General features: G+C 45.3%; 1 protein-coding gene across 2 annotated transcripts in view; it reads left to right on the top strand.

Annotated features, from left to right (window-relative positions):
• TOP3B (DNA topoisomerase III beta) overlaps nt 1–18328 on the top strand; it is a 62417-nt gene that overhangs the window by 17165 nt on the left and 26924 nt on the right. For both annotated transcript variants that reach the window (XM_056532044.1, XM_056532053.1), the window contains exons 4-8: nt 1655–1761; nt 7211–7285; nt 7384–7580; nt 9106–9262; nt 9419–9532. In XM_056532044.1, the coding sequence (XP_056388019.1) occupies nt 1655–1761; nt 7211–7285; nt 7384–7580; nt 9106–9262; nt 9419–9532 (650 nt within the window). The remainder of the gene's footprint in view (nt 1–1654; nt 1762–7210; nt 7286–7383; nt 7581–9105; nt 9263–9418; nt 9533–18328) is intronic.

Below are 18328 nucleotides of genomic sequence, written 5' to 3' on the forward strand. Positions count from 1 at the left end.
TGACAGCCATGTTGGTTGTCATTCAGCTTTCTCAGACTCCAGTTTGGAGGGGTCTGAATAGATTCAATAGGTTAATAGAGTACATTGACACTGCAATGAAATGATTGCCTATACAAATCATGTGCAGTATTTTCCAAACTATTAAAATATAACATTATTGATCCCACATAGTAAACCGTGTAAAGAGAAAAAATTGCTTTAGTCACACGCAAAACGTCCAATCTATGCCAAATTGGTACCAATGAAACTGCATGTCACTGAGCCAAAAAAAATTGCCCCAACACAGCTCCAGAGATGAAAACTAAAACTGTACAAATTGAGTATTGTAATCAAACTGACCTAAACAATCAATATAATACAGTAGTCCCCCGACATACGATCATTTCAACATACAATGGCCTCTCAGAGGACTGCATCAGCTGCTGCCAGAAAGCCGTTTAATGTGCTTTATGTGCCTCGCTGATTTATACTTACATGTCCCTGCCGCTACGGCCTGTCATCTCGCAGCTCCTCAGCTGCCGCTTCCCTGCGCCGTCTCTATCACCGTTATCACGTCGCCACTCATGCCGCCACTTCGCCCAATAGGGGCGGCGTGAGTGGTGACAGAAAGCGACATCGCAGGGCAGCAGCGACGTAGTGATACGGCAGCAGAGGAGCGGCGAACAGACGGGTCGGAGTGGCAGGGACATATGAGTATAATCCATGGTACGAATCCCTCAACATACGATGGTTTCAACAAACGATGGTCCTTTGGAACCAATTACCATCGTATGTTGGAGGGACTACTGTATGTCAGTTTGACCACATGATGAACAGCATAAAAAAGAAACCCTCTTAAATAAGCAAAACTGCCTTCTTTTATTACAATTTAACTTTAGACATTTTTTTTCACAGCATATATTAATGAAAAATAAAGCGTGTCTTTACTGTTTGCAATTATCCCAGCAAAAAAATTTCAAGTGTAAAGACGAAAATTGGCTGCATTCTTAAAAAGAAAATGACCTATTGTTTAAATTAGGTTATTATGGTAAATATTTTTAAAGAAATCTTGCAGAGACTTCCTGTTCTGCATGTGATGCCAAAGCTAAATAAATCTAGATAAAGCTCCCAGCTCAGCCTTCCACTCCCTCTTCAACGGTCACAGAACACACCGAGAAACCTTTACCATTCATGTCAATGGGACAGCTCTTGTCTGTTGTTGTCTGTATCTATTGAACAAGGTGACTACCCCCCATAATAATCTACAACAAAAATAAAAAGAAAGAAAGAAAATATAAACCAATTAGAAAAAAAGAACATGTTTTAGTGTCTGTCTCTAATCAGTAAGAAAAATCTAGGCAATACATTCCATTTAAAGGGTTATCCAGGAATAGAAAAATCTAGGCAATACATTCCATTTAAAGGGTTATCCAGGAATAGAAAAGCTCATTTCTTTCAAAACAGCTCCACATCTGTCCCCAGATTGGGTGTGGTTTTACAACTTGGCTCCATTCACTTCAATGGAACTGAGCCGCAGAACAACACCCAACCTCGAGACAAATGTGGTTTTTGAAAAATAGTAGCTCTGTTTTCCTATTTCCGCATAACTCTTTAAAAGGGGTAAAAGTAGTTATAGTTTTCATGTATTGTATATTTTATGAATTGTTTGTTTCAGGGAAATATAACAACTGGGATAAAGTGGACCCAGCAGAGTTGTTCAGCAAAGCACCCACTGAGAAGAAGGAGGCCAATCCCAAGCTTAGCATGGTGAAGTTCTTGCAGGTGGGTGAATGTTATATGTAAGATTTTAGCCAAGTATAATCAATTAGCCAAGTATAATCAATCAATCAATGCTTTGTGGGAAGCATTAGAAACTGGTCAATTCTGCCAACGTAAAGATCATATGCATGTGCAGGTTAGAGTGCCACTAAAATGAGACACATACAGTCGACATACGATGCTTTTATATGTCGGGGCCTTTGCATTAACTGCTATCCGACAGCGCAAAATGCTTAAGCTGCTGTCGGATAGCAGTTTAAGCATCCCGGACAGGTTCACTTACCTATCCCCGCTGCTCCGGGTCCACTTTGCGATCCTTCGGCGGTCTTCTGCATCTTCTCCGGGGTCCGGGCCTTGCTTTCTGGCGTTGTTATTACGTCCTGCGCACGCTGTGCCGCCGCCGCAACGTAAGAACGTCACCAGAAAGCGAGGCCCGGACCCCGGAGAAAATGCGGAAGAAGCCAGAAGATCCCGAAGAAGATGCTGGAGCAGCGGGACAGCATCGGAAGCCCCTGGGACAGCATCGGGAGCGGTGAGGACGCGGTCCGGAGCGGCGGGGACAGGTGAGTATTAAATGCACTTTTTACATTGCACGAATCCCTCAACATGCGATGGATTCGACAAACAATGGGTCGTTTGGAACGAATTACCATCGTATGTTGAGGGACCACTGTATATTTATAAGATTCCCCTTAGGAGTGATTACAGGTGGGTGGGGGGTTGACGAGGGTTGGGTTATGTGGGTGTGCTGCTTTCTGTTACGGAAAGGCTCTCCTTATCTGTGGCATTTGGACATCTAAGGCCAGGTTCACACTGAGAATCTCCAGCCGTAAAAATTCTGGCCTGAGATAGATCAATAGCAGTAAGGCACTCAGCCAACAAATCCGGAACTTCACAGACTATCTAGGAAGTACAAATTACTTATAAGAAACAATATATGGTGGAGAACTGTCAAGCTGGAAAACGGTATAGGCGATACATAAATGTGGAGGGGGACAGGAGATCCCAGTGAGTACACATGCTAGGGTATAAAGTGGGCAACCAGAGCGTCCATAGCAGCTCGGAAGGTAGGTACTGTATATTGAGTCAACGTGGAGGAGCACCAAACACCCACACTTTATCAAATTTACCAGGGCATCCTCTATGCTTAAATACAACTTACTCAAATGGTATGACAACGTTTTCAACTAGAGAGCATAGGAGGACGGGGATCCATCCAGCGTAAATCCTCTGCTTTCTGTGCTAGAAACAGTCTTCCTCAGGAAAATCCGGGTGTGATGTGGCCAGACCTCCTCCGACAACACCCTGAATAGACACGGAAGTGGTTCCATGGGCATAGGTACAGATAACACTGAGGACAATAACGAGCCCACCTCCCCCCAAAACAGTATAAATAGGGGCAACTTCACATAAGGTGCCAAAAGTCTGCACGGGGAGAATAACACCCATGACAAGGATCAGCTGGCAGTCTACCCACACAGCACAACCTGACCGGCGTCAAATAGCTAGCATGTATAATATAGAGCTGGATCAATTTATTGTTAGCAGCAGGAGACACCAAAATATGAGAGGAAATCCCCTCCTTCCACTCCTCAGAGGACAAGGAGGGCAGGTGGGACTTCCAGTAATCCCGAGCCACCAGGGGGTGCCAGATTGTTCATTGGTTATTAGATGGGTATACAACACAGAAATGAGTCCCCTAGGTCCCTGAGATTGAAATATGATTATCAGGGGATAATCCAAGATAGAGGGCCCAAGACTGGGACACTGACTAGAAAGAGCGTGCTGTAGTTGCAGGTATTTATAAAAGGAAGTTCTAGGAAGGCCAAACTCTTCTTGCAATTGAGAGAAGTATTCAGCAGTGTAAGGTAGTGACATTATGTTCCTTCCAGAATGGAGAGTCAAGGTCTGAAGTCAAGTGAGTGAAGCCCGCATTGTCCCACAATGGCAAATCGGACATGACATCTGTATAGGACTGAAGCCCTTTCGTTGCATGCCAAAGCTGAAGTGCCAGTCTATGAAGTGGGAGGAGATGACGCCCCCCAGTGCACGGTGTCTCCAGCCAAACCCGTAAATTATCAGCAGTAACATTGAGAGCTAAAAGGTGTCCCGAGTTGGGAAAAGAGCTTGAAACAAACCAAGAGCAAAGCAGATGTAGCTGACCCGCCAGGTAGTAGACATAAAAATAGGGGAGAGCATAACCTGCTATGTCCTTTAGCTGCTGTAAGACAGATAACATAAACTAAAACCTGTAGTTCCCCCAGATAAAGGGAGGTAGCAGAGAGTTAAGTTACTTAAAAAAAGGAGGTGAATACATGGGGCTACAGAGTTTTCCAATAGGTATAAGCACTTGGACAATATAATCATTTTGACTAGGTTAATTCTACCGGGCACTGAGAAAGGAAGAGAACTCCATACTTTAAATTATCTCATACTAGGGACAGCAAGGGATACGCATTAAGCTGTAAATCTCGACCGGGATATTTGTGTATTATCAACCCCAAATATTTAAAACTGTTAACAACCTGCAAACCACACATGGAGCTAGGCGAGGAGGAAGACGAGAGCGGCATAAAGGCAGATTTGGACCAATTAATCTGCAGACTGGAGTAATCTCCAAACCTATCGATCATGGATATAGCCCGGGGTAACACAAAGGACTATTTAAGAATAGAATCATGTATTCAGCATAAAGTCCTATTTTATCCACCCTGTCTCCTAAAGCTACACCCAGGACCTCCCGATCCTGCAGAGGAGATAGAGGAGGCCGATCACATCATGTGGCAGAGAGTTCCATAGTCTCACTGCACTTACAGTAAAGAATCTCTGTCTGTAATGATTATGAAACCTTCTTTCCTCTAGATGTAGAGGATGCCCCCATGTCATGGTTACCGGCCTGGTGAACAACATGTCCCGTTCACCAGAACTTGAGCTTTGGGTGCGGCATAAAGAATGGTAATCCAGCGTATGAAGCCCTCGCCAAAGCGCTTCAGGGTGGATATAAGATATGACCATTCAACTGAGTCAAATGCCTTGGCTGTGTCCAACATGGCCAAGGTCCAGTCTCCACCAAGGGCAGATCCCAATTAAACAATCGCCTGAACCCTTTGAATGTTCTCGGTAGTAGACCGCCCGGACATAAAGCCTGATTCGGGAATGCCCTATTCTCTCTATCCAAGAAGGCCCTATTCTCCTCGGGCAGGGAAGGAAACTGAATATCATCTAGGTAAGCCTCCAACTCAGCAGAGTCATAACGTGCCCTGGAGCTATATAAATCCCTATAAAACTGAGCGAACCGATGTGCAATTGCATCAGTAGCCACAAGGACCTCACCTGTGTCATAGCGGATTTTCGGAATGGGGGGTAGGGTGGATTCACATCACGTTTATCGCAATACGGGACCGCTTATGGCTGGGGGAGCTAAAACCTTGCGCTCCGGTATCTCAGCCGTATGCCGCCTGTATGTAATTCATTTCAATGAGCCGACCGGAGTGAAATGCTGCCTCCGGTCGGCTCATTTTTGCCCCGTATGTGGTTTTCCCACCGCACCTAAAATCGTGGTCAACTACGATTTTCGGTCCGATGGAAAACCGCATACGGGGCAAAAATGAGCCGACCGGAGTCAGCGTTTCACACAGGGTGAATATTAGACGACCAGGCAGATTATTGCTTCGTGTAAAAGACCTAGTGCTCACAAACATTTGATTACTTGGGCTTGTGCAGGCCTAAAAATCATTATTGGTTGGCCGCTCCCTGTGTAAACGGGATGTGCAGCTGACAATGAGGTAAGCAAAGGGCCACAAAAACAATGTAGCTATTGTATAACCTGTAATATTATATTTGTCCAGAAAAACATCCAGGCCTCTTTGAACTTGTTTGAGTCAGACATCACAACATCATGCAGCAGAGAGTTCTATAGTCTCATTGCTCTTACAGTAAAGAATCTATGTCTGTGATGATTGGGAAACCTTCTTTCCTCTAGAAATTGAGGATGCTCCCTTGTGATGTTTACCGGCCTAGGTATAAAAAGATCACTAGAAAGATCCCTATACTGTCCATTCATATATTTATACATTGTGATCAGATCACCCCTAAGATGTCTTTTCTCCAAACTAAATAACCTCAACCTGTCTTGGTCCTGTAATCCTCCCATACCACCAATTACCTTTGTTGCCCTCCTCTGCACCCGCTCCAGTTCAGCCATGTCCTTCTTATATACTGCTGCCTAAAATTGGGCACCATTGATACCCACCCTCTGCTTCCTATCACCCTCTGATATCTAAGTTGCTTTTAAAAAAGTCTTATTTTCAGGCAAAACGCAGTAGCTGCAGTTCACTGTTTCTCCTTGCAAATATTTAATTGCCATAATGTCATTTTTTTACTGTGTAAACCTGGCCTAATAGACATCCTTATGTCAATCTCAGTGTCTTTTGGATGTGGCACTTTATGTAAACATGAATGAATACATGCTGAGACAGAATAGAACTAACAAGCTCTCATGAAATTCCTGACCTCAAATCTTGTATGTATAATTAGAGGGGTTTGCCCATGAATGCCCCCGGAGATGGTCAGGAGATGAAAACAACTGTGCCGACTGTCTCTCGCAATTTGCGCAACTTCCATTGACTTTAATGGACGTTGTGCAGATGGCATAGGCCCTTGAACTTCTCTGTTTGCATCCCATAGAGCAGTGTTTCCCAACCAGGGTTCCTCCAGCTGTTGCAAAACTACAATTCCCAGCATGCCCGGACAGCCGAAGGCTATCCGTGCATGCTGGGAGTTGTAGTTTTGCAACAGCTGGCGACACCCTGGTTGGGAAACACTGACTTAGAGAGTTCTGGTAACAGCGTAGCTACCTGTGCTACACCATTTGCGCACCTTCCATTAATCTCAATGACAGTTATGCAAATTTTCATACTTTTCTACTAAAAGAATAGTAAATGCTTGGAACAAACTTCCAAAAGATGTGGTTGATAAATCCGCAGGAAGTGAATATAAACCTGCCTGGGATAAAAGTATATATCTATCCTACGATAAAAAGAAAATAATATAATTGCAGACTAAATGGACCTGGTGATCTTTTCCTCCCAACTATCTTCTGTTTTATATTTTATCACAGAGATTTTCCATATATACCAGTGTTCCTTAACCTGTGTCTCTCCAGCTGTTTCAAAACTACAATTTCTAGCATGCCTGGACAGCCAAAGGCATGCAACAGCTGAAGAGCCACAGGTTGGGAAACACCAATGTACATGATAATGGCCACAGTGGGCGGTTTCTGAAATTGATTTCTCTGGAAACAGCGCCACCAAGTGACTGAATTTATTTTATATACGTATTCAGATGTAGGACCTTTTTTTAATTTCTATAAAGCATCTATTCCGTGTGGAAATAATGTAAGCAGAGCATTTATTTTTTTCTAATAATACATATGTATATTAATTTTACCCAGGTGGAAGGACGTGGATGTGACTATATAGTCTTGTGGCTGGATTGTGACAAGGAAGGAGAAAACATCTGCTTTGAGGTAACTTTATAACATATCATCACGTCAGCTCTTTAGATTACGTTGGTTCTGTTCTATTCTTTGGATGATGTACTATTTTGGTCTTAACTGTTCTTTAGGTCCTGGATGCAGTGCAACCTGTCATGAATAGAGCACATCCAGGGGAGCGGACTGTGCAGCGTGCCAAGTTTAGCTCCATCACGGATACAGATATCTTAAATGCCATGAACAGACTTGGGGAGCCCAACAAGAATGAAGCACTTTCTGTCGATGCTAGACAGGAACTAGACCTTAGGATTGGATGTGCCTTCACAAGGTTCCTTCATGTTCTTTCATCTTCAAAGAATTGTGGGATTATTTCTTTTGTATTGTTGTGTACCTTGAGGGTACAATCAGACGTATATAATCTGCTGCAAATTTTCTGCAGCAGAAATTTGGCTTGCGGATTTGCTGCAGAACTATTTAAGTCAAGGGGTCGCAACATAGTCTGCTGCTGAAAAACCCGCATAGTCTGTTGTGTGAAGTACCCTAACAATATATAGAAAAATTAAGGTTTCATTTTATTTTAAAATAGTTTTTTTGATTGTATAAGGCTCTACTTTCATGTGATATAAAGTTTTCAGTTTAAGCCCACTACATTATGACTAATACACATTAATTCATAGTTGTTTTTATGGCATAAGGCACTATAGGATAAAGGGTCTAATGCCTGGGGCAATTCTTGGCACGATCACGTCTTTAAAGGGGTACTCCACTGGAAAACATTTTTTTAATCAACTGGTGCCAAAATGTTGAACAGATTTGTAAATTACTTCTATTTAAAAATCCTTACACTTCCAGTACTTATCAGCTGCTGTATGTCCCAGAGGAAGTTCATTTCTTTTTGAATTTCCTTCTGTCTGACCACAGTGCTCTCTGCTGACACCTCTGTCCATTTTTGGAACTGTCCAGAGTAGGAGAAAATCCCCATAGCACACCTCTACTAAAATGGACAGAGGTGTCAGCAGAGAGCACTGTGGTCAGACTGAAAAGAAATTCAAATATAAAATTACTTCTTGTGGAGCATGCAGCAGCTGATAAATACTGTAAGGGTTAAGATTTTTAAATAGAAGTAATTTACAAATCAGTTGAACTTTCTGGCACCAGTTGATAAAAAAAAAAAAATTATGTTTTCCAGGGGAGTACCCCTTTAGGATTACGTTCACACGAGCGGATTTACAGCGTATTGTACGCTGCGGATCTGCTGGTGAAGGATCTGCTGGTCTTTACATGTGCCTGCTCATATCGGCAATACGCCGCGACGAACAGACACACTGCAGCGATGTGCGCGGCGTACTCGCACATTGCGGCCACTCTCCCTGCTCTGAGCTAGGCAGAGAGCTCCCGCGATGTGCGAGTATACTGCGACTCGCACATCACAGTGTGTCTGCTCGTTGCGGCGTATTGCCGCTACGAGCAGGCACATGTAAAGACAGCATAGAGCGGGCCTTCATGTAGTGCTGTATAGCTTCACTTATTTCCATATTTTTTTACATTCTTCATACACATGTGTTTGGCTCAGCTGATCTAGCATTTGTTTTCGGTGCAAAGGAAAAGTAAGCTGCTGCCAGACTGTAGGATCTCCCCAACAACAAAAGGATCAGGCATACTAAAATCCTACTACCTGACCAACGACTGCTGTCAAGGGAGAGTCCAATATGAGTCCAATCCCCATACACATTAAATAGCCATCCTGTCTTGACAAAATCACTCTCTTCATTAACTTCTTTATTTTATTTATTTATTTATTTATTTAGTATTACTTATATTTTAGCTTTTTGATCAACACTGTTTTCATACAGGTTTCAAACTAAGTATTTTCAAGGCAAATATGGCAACCTGGATAGTTCCCTCATATCTTTTGGTCCCTGCCAAACTCCCACATTAGGATTCTGTGTGGAGAGACATGATAAGATCCAGTCATTCAAACCAGAAACTTACTGGGTCCTTCAAGTCAAGGTGAGCTATCCATAATATTATACTTGTGATATCTACAGATTTTAGTCCTGAGATCTGCTTACTGACAGATATTGTAAAAAGGAACTAATATATTCTAGGTGGTGTAATGGGCTCAAGCATCAACTCACTCACTTCTATTTCTTGCCTTAAATTTAGGTGAGTCGTGGCCAAGACCAGCTTCTTACTCTGGACTGGGATCGTGTTCGGGTCTTTGACAGAGAAATTGCACAGATGTTCTTGAACCTTACGAAGGCAAGCAGGGAAGCAAAGGTAACAGTCCATTTCTTCTGTTGGGATGTTAACATTTTTTTTTAACACTTAAAGGGAATCTGTTAGTTTAGTTATGTTGCCTATGCTTAGGACAGAATAATATAAAGAAAGACTTGCTGTTTCCAGCCTTCTATTGCCTGTTCTAAAGAATACAGTAGAGTTACCAATATTCATGAGGGGCTGCTGGCCCGCCCATCTGCTCATTATTGGCAGGTTGTACATATTTCTGTATACTTCAGCATAGGCGACAAACAGGTGTCTGTCACCATGTTATGCAACCCTCATCAAGGGCAGCATAACTAAACTAACAGGTTCCCTTTAAGAAACTTCACAACTGTCCTCTAGTACATTAGTGTATCTGGTATAGATAAATGTCAAGATGTAAGGCTTATATAAGTTTCTTTCCATCAGCTTTTCACTGCATGATAGATTATAATGGATCGGTCATATCCATCATAAATTCTGTGAAAACAAAAACCATGGCATAGGTGTGAGGAGAGTCTTCTACACAAATGTGACTTTAGGATGTTATCCTATATGTATTTACTCTTACTTTTACAGATATATCAAAAGGGTTTCCTGTAAACATGGAGATATGCCCTGTGACCAATGACCACTTGTGGACCCTAAAGATTTTAAACATCAGGCTGGTCCACAAGTGGCTCTGCAAGGACATTCCTTAACTTTCTACAAAGTCTGTAGCTGAATGGAAATCATGTTGTTGCAGGGGAACCGGCTATCAACAACAGCTTGACTCTCCAGAGAGAAGGCAAAGATGGTTTATAATTGTCACTGCCTTCCTGATAGCTGCCATACACTGTGCTAAATGAGTGTGACGTACGCAACTCAGTGGGAGCCCTAGGGCTTCCTGTCCCAGTGATCATGTGATTGTCTTGTAGTTGCAGGAATTTTTAGGGATTTGTAGACTCAGATCAGGTCTGTGTGTCAGGTCTGTAACCCCGGTAACTGGTGTTTATATGTCATCCCAAGTTATAGGGGAAATCAGTAATAAGTTGTTGTAATTCCCAAAGAGCTCTTTATGACCTTTAAAAATTTGAGTAAAATGAGTAAAACTAAATAAAAAAGAGACAAGACCACAGCTTCTGCCCATGTATACCCCCTATATGAAGCAACCTGTGCTATTAATAAAAAAAAATTAAAGAAGACACATATTTCAAATTTACACATATCTGTGTCTAGCTTTGAAGTGGTCCGGTGTAGAAGTGGTTGAGGACACCTTTAGAAAACAAAACAGCTAAATATACTACCTATAGCCCTTGTACAGTTTTATTAAAAATTATTGGGGTTTTTCTTGCCAAATAAAGTTCATTCATTGTATTATATAATGTTGGGCAGTCTTCTCTTATATCTTGTGTATGATTTCTAGGATTGTAGTCATTGAATTAGAACACACGTTGTTTACTCAAACAGGTGCAATGTTTCTTAGTTATATTACAGCATATCAGTTTTCTTTCTTGTAATAAATGTGCTACAGATTTTCATAATAATTGACTGATGTATAAATTGTATACTGAAATATTAGACACAACCTATTCTGCAATAACCAGAAAGCCCCCAAAGTATAGGGGTAAATATGCATAACACACTATGTATCCCGAGGTTAATAGTATCCCTTACCAAAATACCATGTTGCCCAATGTTACCAAAACAAAAATCTATAAAAAAATGTTACAAAGGGATTTGCATGTTATGTAAGAGTATACATTTTTTAATTAAAAAACACTGAAATACAAAAAAATAGGATGAAGACAGCAACTAAAAAAGGGGGCTCTCGAGCTCACAGCTGCTAATTAGAAAGTGCAAATAGTTAAATACAGGCATAAAGTGCAATGAATACCAACAAAGTGGCCATCTGCCTGGAAGCCACGGGAACACCAGCCCCTACATATGTTTTGGTAAGATAACCTAATGCACCTTCTATACAAGTATCATTTCCATGGTGTTTGCTGATTATGCCTTATGCACACCATTGCTTTAGTCATTTATTTTTCTGATCATTGTACACTGCTTAAAAAAATAAAGGGAACACTTAAACAACACAATGTAACTCCAAAGTCAATCACACGTCTGTGAAATCACACTGTCCACTCAGGAAGTAACACTGATTGACAATCAATTTCACATGCTGTTGTGCAAATGGAACAGACAACAGGTGGAAATTATAGGCAATTAGCAAGACCCCCTCAATAAAGGAGTGGTTTTGCAGGTGATGACCACAGACCACTTCAGTTCCTATGCTTCCTGGCTGATGTTTTGGTCACTTTTGAATGCTGGTGGTGTTTTCACTCTAGTGGTAGCATGAGACAGAGTCTACAACCCACACAAGTGGCTCAGGTAGTGCAGTTCATAGAGGATGGCACATCAATGCGAGCTGTGGCAAGAAGGTTTGCTGTGTCTGTCAGCGTAGTGTCTAGAGCAGTGTTTTTCAAACGCAGTCCTCAAGAACCCCCCCAACAGGTCATGTTTTCTGGATTTCCTTAGTCTTTTACAGGTGATATAACTGTGGTGATGCCTGATTCACTGACCATAATTATATCACCTGTGAAAGACTAAGGAAATCCAGAAAACATGACCTTTTGGGGGTGCTTGAGGACTACGTTTGGGAAACACTGGTCCAGAGCATGGAGGCACTACCAGGAGACTGGCAAGTACATCAGGAGATGTGTAGGAGGGCAACAACCCAGTAGCAGGACCGCTATCTCTGCGTTTGTGCAAGGAGGAGCACTCCCAGAGCCCTGCAAAATGACCTCCAACAGGCCACAAATGTGCATGTGTCCACTCAAATGGTCAGAAACGGACTCCATGAGTAGTGCTATTAGGGCCCAACATCCACAGGTGGGGGTTGTGCTTACAGCCCAACACCTTGCAGGACGTTTGGCCTTTGCCAGAGAACACCAAAATTGACAAATTCGCCTCTGGCGCCCTGTGCTCTTCACAGATGAAAGCAGGCTCACACTGAGCACATGTGACAGACGTGACAGAGTCTGGAGACGCCTTGGAGAACGTTCTGTTCCTGCAACATCCTCCAGCATGACCGGTTTGGCAGTGGGTCAGTAATGGTGCGGGGTAGCATTTCTTTGGGGGGTCGCACAGCCCTCCATGTGCTTGCCAGAGGTAGTCTGACTGCCATTATGTACCAAGATGAGATCCTCAGACCCCTTGTGAGACCATATGTTGGCGCGGTTGGCCCCGGGTTCCTCCTAATGCAAGACAATGCTAGACCTCATGTGGCTGGAGTGTGTCAGCAGTTCCTGCAAGAGGAAGGCATTGATACTATGGACTGGCCCACCCGTTCCCCAGACCTAAATCCATTTGAGCACGTTTTGGACATCATGTCTCGCTCCATCCAAGAACACCACGTTGCATCACAGACTGTCCAGGAGTTGACGGATGCTTTAGTCCAGGTCTGGGAGGACATCCCTCAGGAGACCATCTCCCACCTCATCAGGAGCATGCCCAGGCGTTGTAGGGAGGTCATACGGGCACGTGGAGGCCACACACACTACTGAACCTCATTTTGACTATAATTGTATTAAGGACATTACATCAAAGTTGGATCAGCCTGTAGTGTGGTTTTCCACTTTAATTTTGAGTGTGACTCCATATCCTGACCTCCATGGGTTGATCAATTTGATTTCTCGATCGTCTCCATTGGGGGACACAGAAACTGTGGGTATATTCTGCTGCCACTAGGAGGCTTGACACTAGGCAACAAGAAAAGTCGTCCCCTCCCAGCAGGATATACCCGCCCACAGGCACCTGAGCTAATCCGTTTTAGCTTAGTGTCAGTAGAAGGCAGACACAGGTCTGGAGCTCTCCAGACCTGGTCTTCTTTTTTACTTTATAGTTAGGGCCTGTTTTAGGTTCTTTTCTCCTTTTTATTTTCTTGTTTTTTAGGTGGGGGTTCAGGAGCATGGCGCTACCTGTTCCCTCATATGCAGCTAAGGGGAATGGGGCATAATGTATGCTCCGTTAACCCCTTCCCGCCAACGGCCAGCACCTGGGGGTTGCACCTTGGGTCCAGGTCCCCCTATCTTCCCTTGACTATAGCTGGCTGAAGACATCTTATGGCTGTTTACAGGGTGAGTATATCGACCACCCCCCTCTCCACTTTTCCACCACTGCTTTCTATCTATTATGCCTAGGTCCTTGCTTGGGGAGCCCCTTATCCTTGGGGCCTCCTGGATGGGAATTTTTTCCTCCCCGCGTTTTGGGCCCACTCCTCTTTATTCATTCTGGGGACAGTTCCTGCTCTATCATTCTGATGGAGGGGACATAATCAGTGGTGTAGGCTTTGTTTCACATTATTCAGGGGCATTTTTTACAGCTCTACTATCCCATGGTAGCGGCAATTGACTTTCGCTTCAGCCGCCTCCACGCGTGAGGTGACCGGAGCGCCAGGGATTCTGTTAGCTGTCGGCGCACGGCCGGCAGCTTTTTCTCTTCCCCGGCTGCACTTCAGTTGAAGTTGCCATAGCACAGGGGGCTTTCATAATGGCCACGGTCCTCTCACGGCACTTAGCTCTGCCCACTACCCACCGGCCCGCATTTCGGCGGGGATCCCTGCACTATGGTTTTTCAACGCGTGCACTGGGGGGGTCACTGTCTTCCTATCAGTGTTGTGCGTGCGTTGCAGGAGGGTCAATTTTCGCCACTGAGGTTCAGTCTGGTGCTGGCCCTGACCTTCTTCTCCTTAGGTTAGCCCTCTCCCTCTCTCTCTCGCTCTCTCTCTCTGCTCTGAGGGACACATACACCGGGTGAGACTGCTCCATTTTCTCTTGGTCTCACAATGTCCAAACACAGACCCGACCCCCCCAGCCAGACACTTATTATGCTTGTGTGGGTTGCAAAACTAAAATGCCTGGTGGTTGTGCGGAACCCACCACTTGTCCTGCCTGCACCACTGCGCCCCCGGAATGGGTTTCCTCCCTCTCTGTCGTTTTCCGACCTGGCGTGGGTCAGGTTTTCCAAATGCGCACTGATCTCAGGGTCGCTCTCCTGGTCGCCGCTCTTGGTCTCCAGATCTGCATACCAGGTCTGTTTTGCCTTCATCCAAGGCTGCCTCCACCAGCTCCCACTCTCCTGGGGAACTGGAAGATGAGGCATCAGGTTCTGCCACTGACTCAGAGACCAAACCGGCATGTCTGACATAGTAGACCTCTTAGTTTCGGCCATCAGGGACATCTTTCACCTAGAGGACCCAGGAACTTCGGACCCAGCTCCAGAAGTTTCCTTTCACTGCTCCCGTCCCTCTCCTAAGGTTTTCAGCTCTCCTGCTGAATTTGACACCTTAGTGGAAACAGCAAGGAAGCATCCTAACAAGCGCTTTCAAGGGACTAAGAAGGTTCAGGCACAGTTTCCTTTTGCCCAGGACCTCATTGCAAGATGCAACAATTTAGTAAAGGGGGGCTCAACTGATATATAAATCCAGTACGGGGGTGCAACTCCAGTAAAAAAAACATACACAACCACTAGACACAAAAGAAATTCACTGAAATGAGCGCACACCACCAATATACTAATGAAAATACAAAAGTTCTTTATTATATGACTCAACAATCAATATATAGGGAAACATTTAAAAACATTTAAAATAGCCCAGACAAGGGCATAGCACACCCCTGAGGAAGTCGCTTTGCGACGGAACGCGTGTGGATCTGGCGTGACCCCGTCCTTTTGTTATTGGATGTCCATCTCTGTGTCTCGCCTAAGTATCACTCAATATTGAACCTTCATTTATTGTCATGCTTATTTTTTATGCTTGAGCAGGATAGGTATTGGGACATAGTGTTATTACCTGTTATTATTGCACTGTGTGTTTGATACAGACGGGGTCACTTACCTGTGGAAGGGGGTTCATGGCCCTTCCCCAGGGTTGTGCTATGCCCTTGTTTGGGCTATTTTAAATGTTTCCCTATATATTGATTGTTGAGTCATATAATAAAGAACTTTTGTATTTTCATTAGTATATTGGTGGTGTGCGCTCATTTCAGTGAATTTCTTTTGTGTCTAGTGGTTCTCATTGCAAGATGGACATCTCCACCAACCGTGGATCCTCCGGTTTCTCGCCTGTCAAAGGAGACTATTCTGCCTTTGGTGGATGCAGCGTCCTTTAAGGACCCGGCGGAAAAGAGATTTGAAATTCTGGCAAAATTCGCGTTTGAAGCAGCAAGTTTATCTTTACTTCCTGCCTTCGCCTCTGCTTGGGTGTCAAAAGCCCTTTCTGTCAGGGCTTCTCAACTCCGCCAGGGCATTTTGTCCGGGGCCCCTTTGGAAGATTTGGCAGATCTTGCACTTCAACTCTCCAATGCTGGAGACTTTTTGTGCTCTGCTTCTAAGCAGTTGTACTGCTTTTGCCACAGGTAATCTAGTGGCACTTTGTCATTCCATGTGGCTGAAGGCCTGGGACGCTGATGCCGCTTCCAAGAAATCTCTCACTGAGCTTCCTTTTACTGTGTCTCGACTTTTTGGGAAATGCCTGGATGAGATTATCTCAGAGGCGTACTGGAGGTAAGAGCTCCTTATTAACACAGAATAATTCTCGCCGTACCGACTCCCGAAGGAAGTCAATCTCCTTCTGGTCCTTTCGGTCCTATGGGTCAAGTAGGGTGACTAGACCGGCACCCTCACAGGATAAGAAGGCTCCTTCTTTCAAGACCCGTCCTTCCTGGAAATCGGATAACCATTCCGGCTGTTTCGCGGCCAAGTCGGGCATCCATAAGCCTCCTTCTGCCTGAAGGGACGCCCCCACCTGAACATTCTTCTCGAGTGGGAGGACGTTTGTCCCTTTTCTGGGATGTTTGGTCTGCCCACGTGCAGAACTCTTGGGTCCAAGATGACGTTTCCAACGGCTATCAGATCGAGTTTACTTATTGTCCAAGGGATCGCTTTTTTCGTCCTTTCGAGTGGCGCCTCGGAACCTTCTCACTCGGGGAGTGATCGTCCCAGTTCCTCCCAAGGAGTGTTTTTCGGGCTTCTATTTGAACCTGTTTGTGGTTCCCAAGAAAGGGGGTTCCGTCCGCCAGATCCTGGATCTGAAGCTCCTCAACCGTCTCCTTCTCCTCCGTCATTTCCGTATGGAGTCTCTCCGTTCTGTAGTGGTATCCATGGATCAAGGGGAGTTTCTGTCCTCGGTGGATATCCAGGATGCCTACCTCCACATCCCCTTTTTTCCAGGACATTCAGCGATATCTTCGCTTCGCCATTCCAGAGGGCCATTTTCAGTTTGTTGCCCTTCCTTTTGGTCTGGCCACGGCTTCAAGGGTCCTCACCAAGGTCCTGGCGGCAGTTATCGCCATCCTGCGGGCTTGGGGTGTGTCTGTAAATCCTTACCTGGATCACCTCCTGGTCAATGCTCCAACCAGGGCCCAGAATCAAGAGAGTCTCCGTCTCACTCTTCAGACCTTGTCCCGTTTCGGCTGGGTGGTCAATCAGGACAAGTCCAACCTAACTCCCACCCAGCCTCTAATCTTCCTTGGACTCCAGTTTGACATGGCGACTGCCCGAATTTGGCTTCCGCAGACAAGCTCCACAAGCTCCTTGCTTTATTATCAGGAGTTCGGATTCTCCGGCATCCTGTTCTGGTTTCCATTCAGTTCTGCATGGAAGTTCTGGGTCTAATGGTGGCGGCCATGGAAGCCGTTCCTTTCGCCCAGTTTCATTATCGCCCTCTTCAAATTTATCTTCTGTCCTGGCGGGACAAGACTCTGCTGTCCCTCGATCACAGAATCATTCTTCCTTCCAAGACAGTCCTTCCTGTGGTGGCTTTGGTCCCCTCTTCTTCGTCAGGGGCGATCCTTTCTGCCCCTCCACTTGCAGGTCATCTCGATGGATGCAAGTCTCAGCGGTTGGAGAGGAGTCTTCAGGGACCGGACGGTCCAGGGCCTTTGGTCCTCCCGGGAAGCTCTTCTCCCCATCAACATCCTGGAACTCAGGGCAATCTACCCTTGCCTCTGCCATTGGGAGCGCATTCTCCAAGACCATCCTGTCCGTGTCCAGTCGGACAACTCCACAGCTGTGGCGTAGGTCAATCACCAGGGCGGCACACGCAGCTCAACGGCGATGGCCGAAGTCTCCAAGATCCTTTTCTGTGCGGAGCTCAGAGTTCCCTCCATCTCACATACCAGGGGTGAAGAATTGGGAGGCAGACTTTCTCAGCCACTCCACAGTCGACCCTGGCGAGTGGTCTCTTCATCCAGAAGCATTTGAAATCTGCAACCTCTGGGGCTCCCCCGATGTGGACTTGTTTGTGTCCTGCCACAACCAGAAAGTTCCTCGCTTTGTGGCGAAGTCCTGGGATCCCTTGGCCCTAGCCGTGGATGCCCTGGTGCTTCCCTGGTCGCACCTTGCCCTCCCCTATCTCTTCCCTCCTCTTCCTCTCCTTCCCAGGGTCCTGAGGAAGCTCAAAGCGGAGGGCGTTCCCGCCATTCTCGTGGCTCTGGACTGGCGCAGGCAGTTGTGGTATGCAGACGTGGTTCATCTAGTGGATGACGTGCCACTGCGCCTCCCAGTTCGTCCCGACCTGCTCTCTCGGGGTCCCCTTTGCCACCCCAATTTACAGTTGCTGCATTTGATGTCCTGGTGATTGAGACCGCTGTTCTGAGAACCAGGGGTTCTCTCCCTAAGTAGTTTGCACTATGGTCAAGGCGTGCAAGCCCTCCCCTGCGAGGATGTACCACCATACTTGGCGGTCTTATTTTCGTTTGTGTGAATCTCACTCCTTTTCTCCAGTTACATACTCCCTCCCACGACTTCTTTCCTTTTTATAGTCAGGGC

The sequence above is a fragment of the Hyla sarda genome, chromosome 1 (genome assembly GCF_029499605.1).
Source record: "Hyla sarda isolate aHylSar1 chromosome 1, aHylSar1.hap1, whole genome shotgun sequence".
In the NCBI taxonomy this organism is placed as follows: Eukaryota; Metazoa; Chordata; class Amphibia; order Anura; family Hylidae; genus Hyla; species Hyla sarda.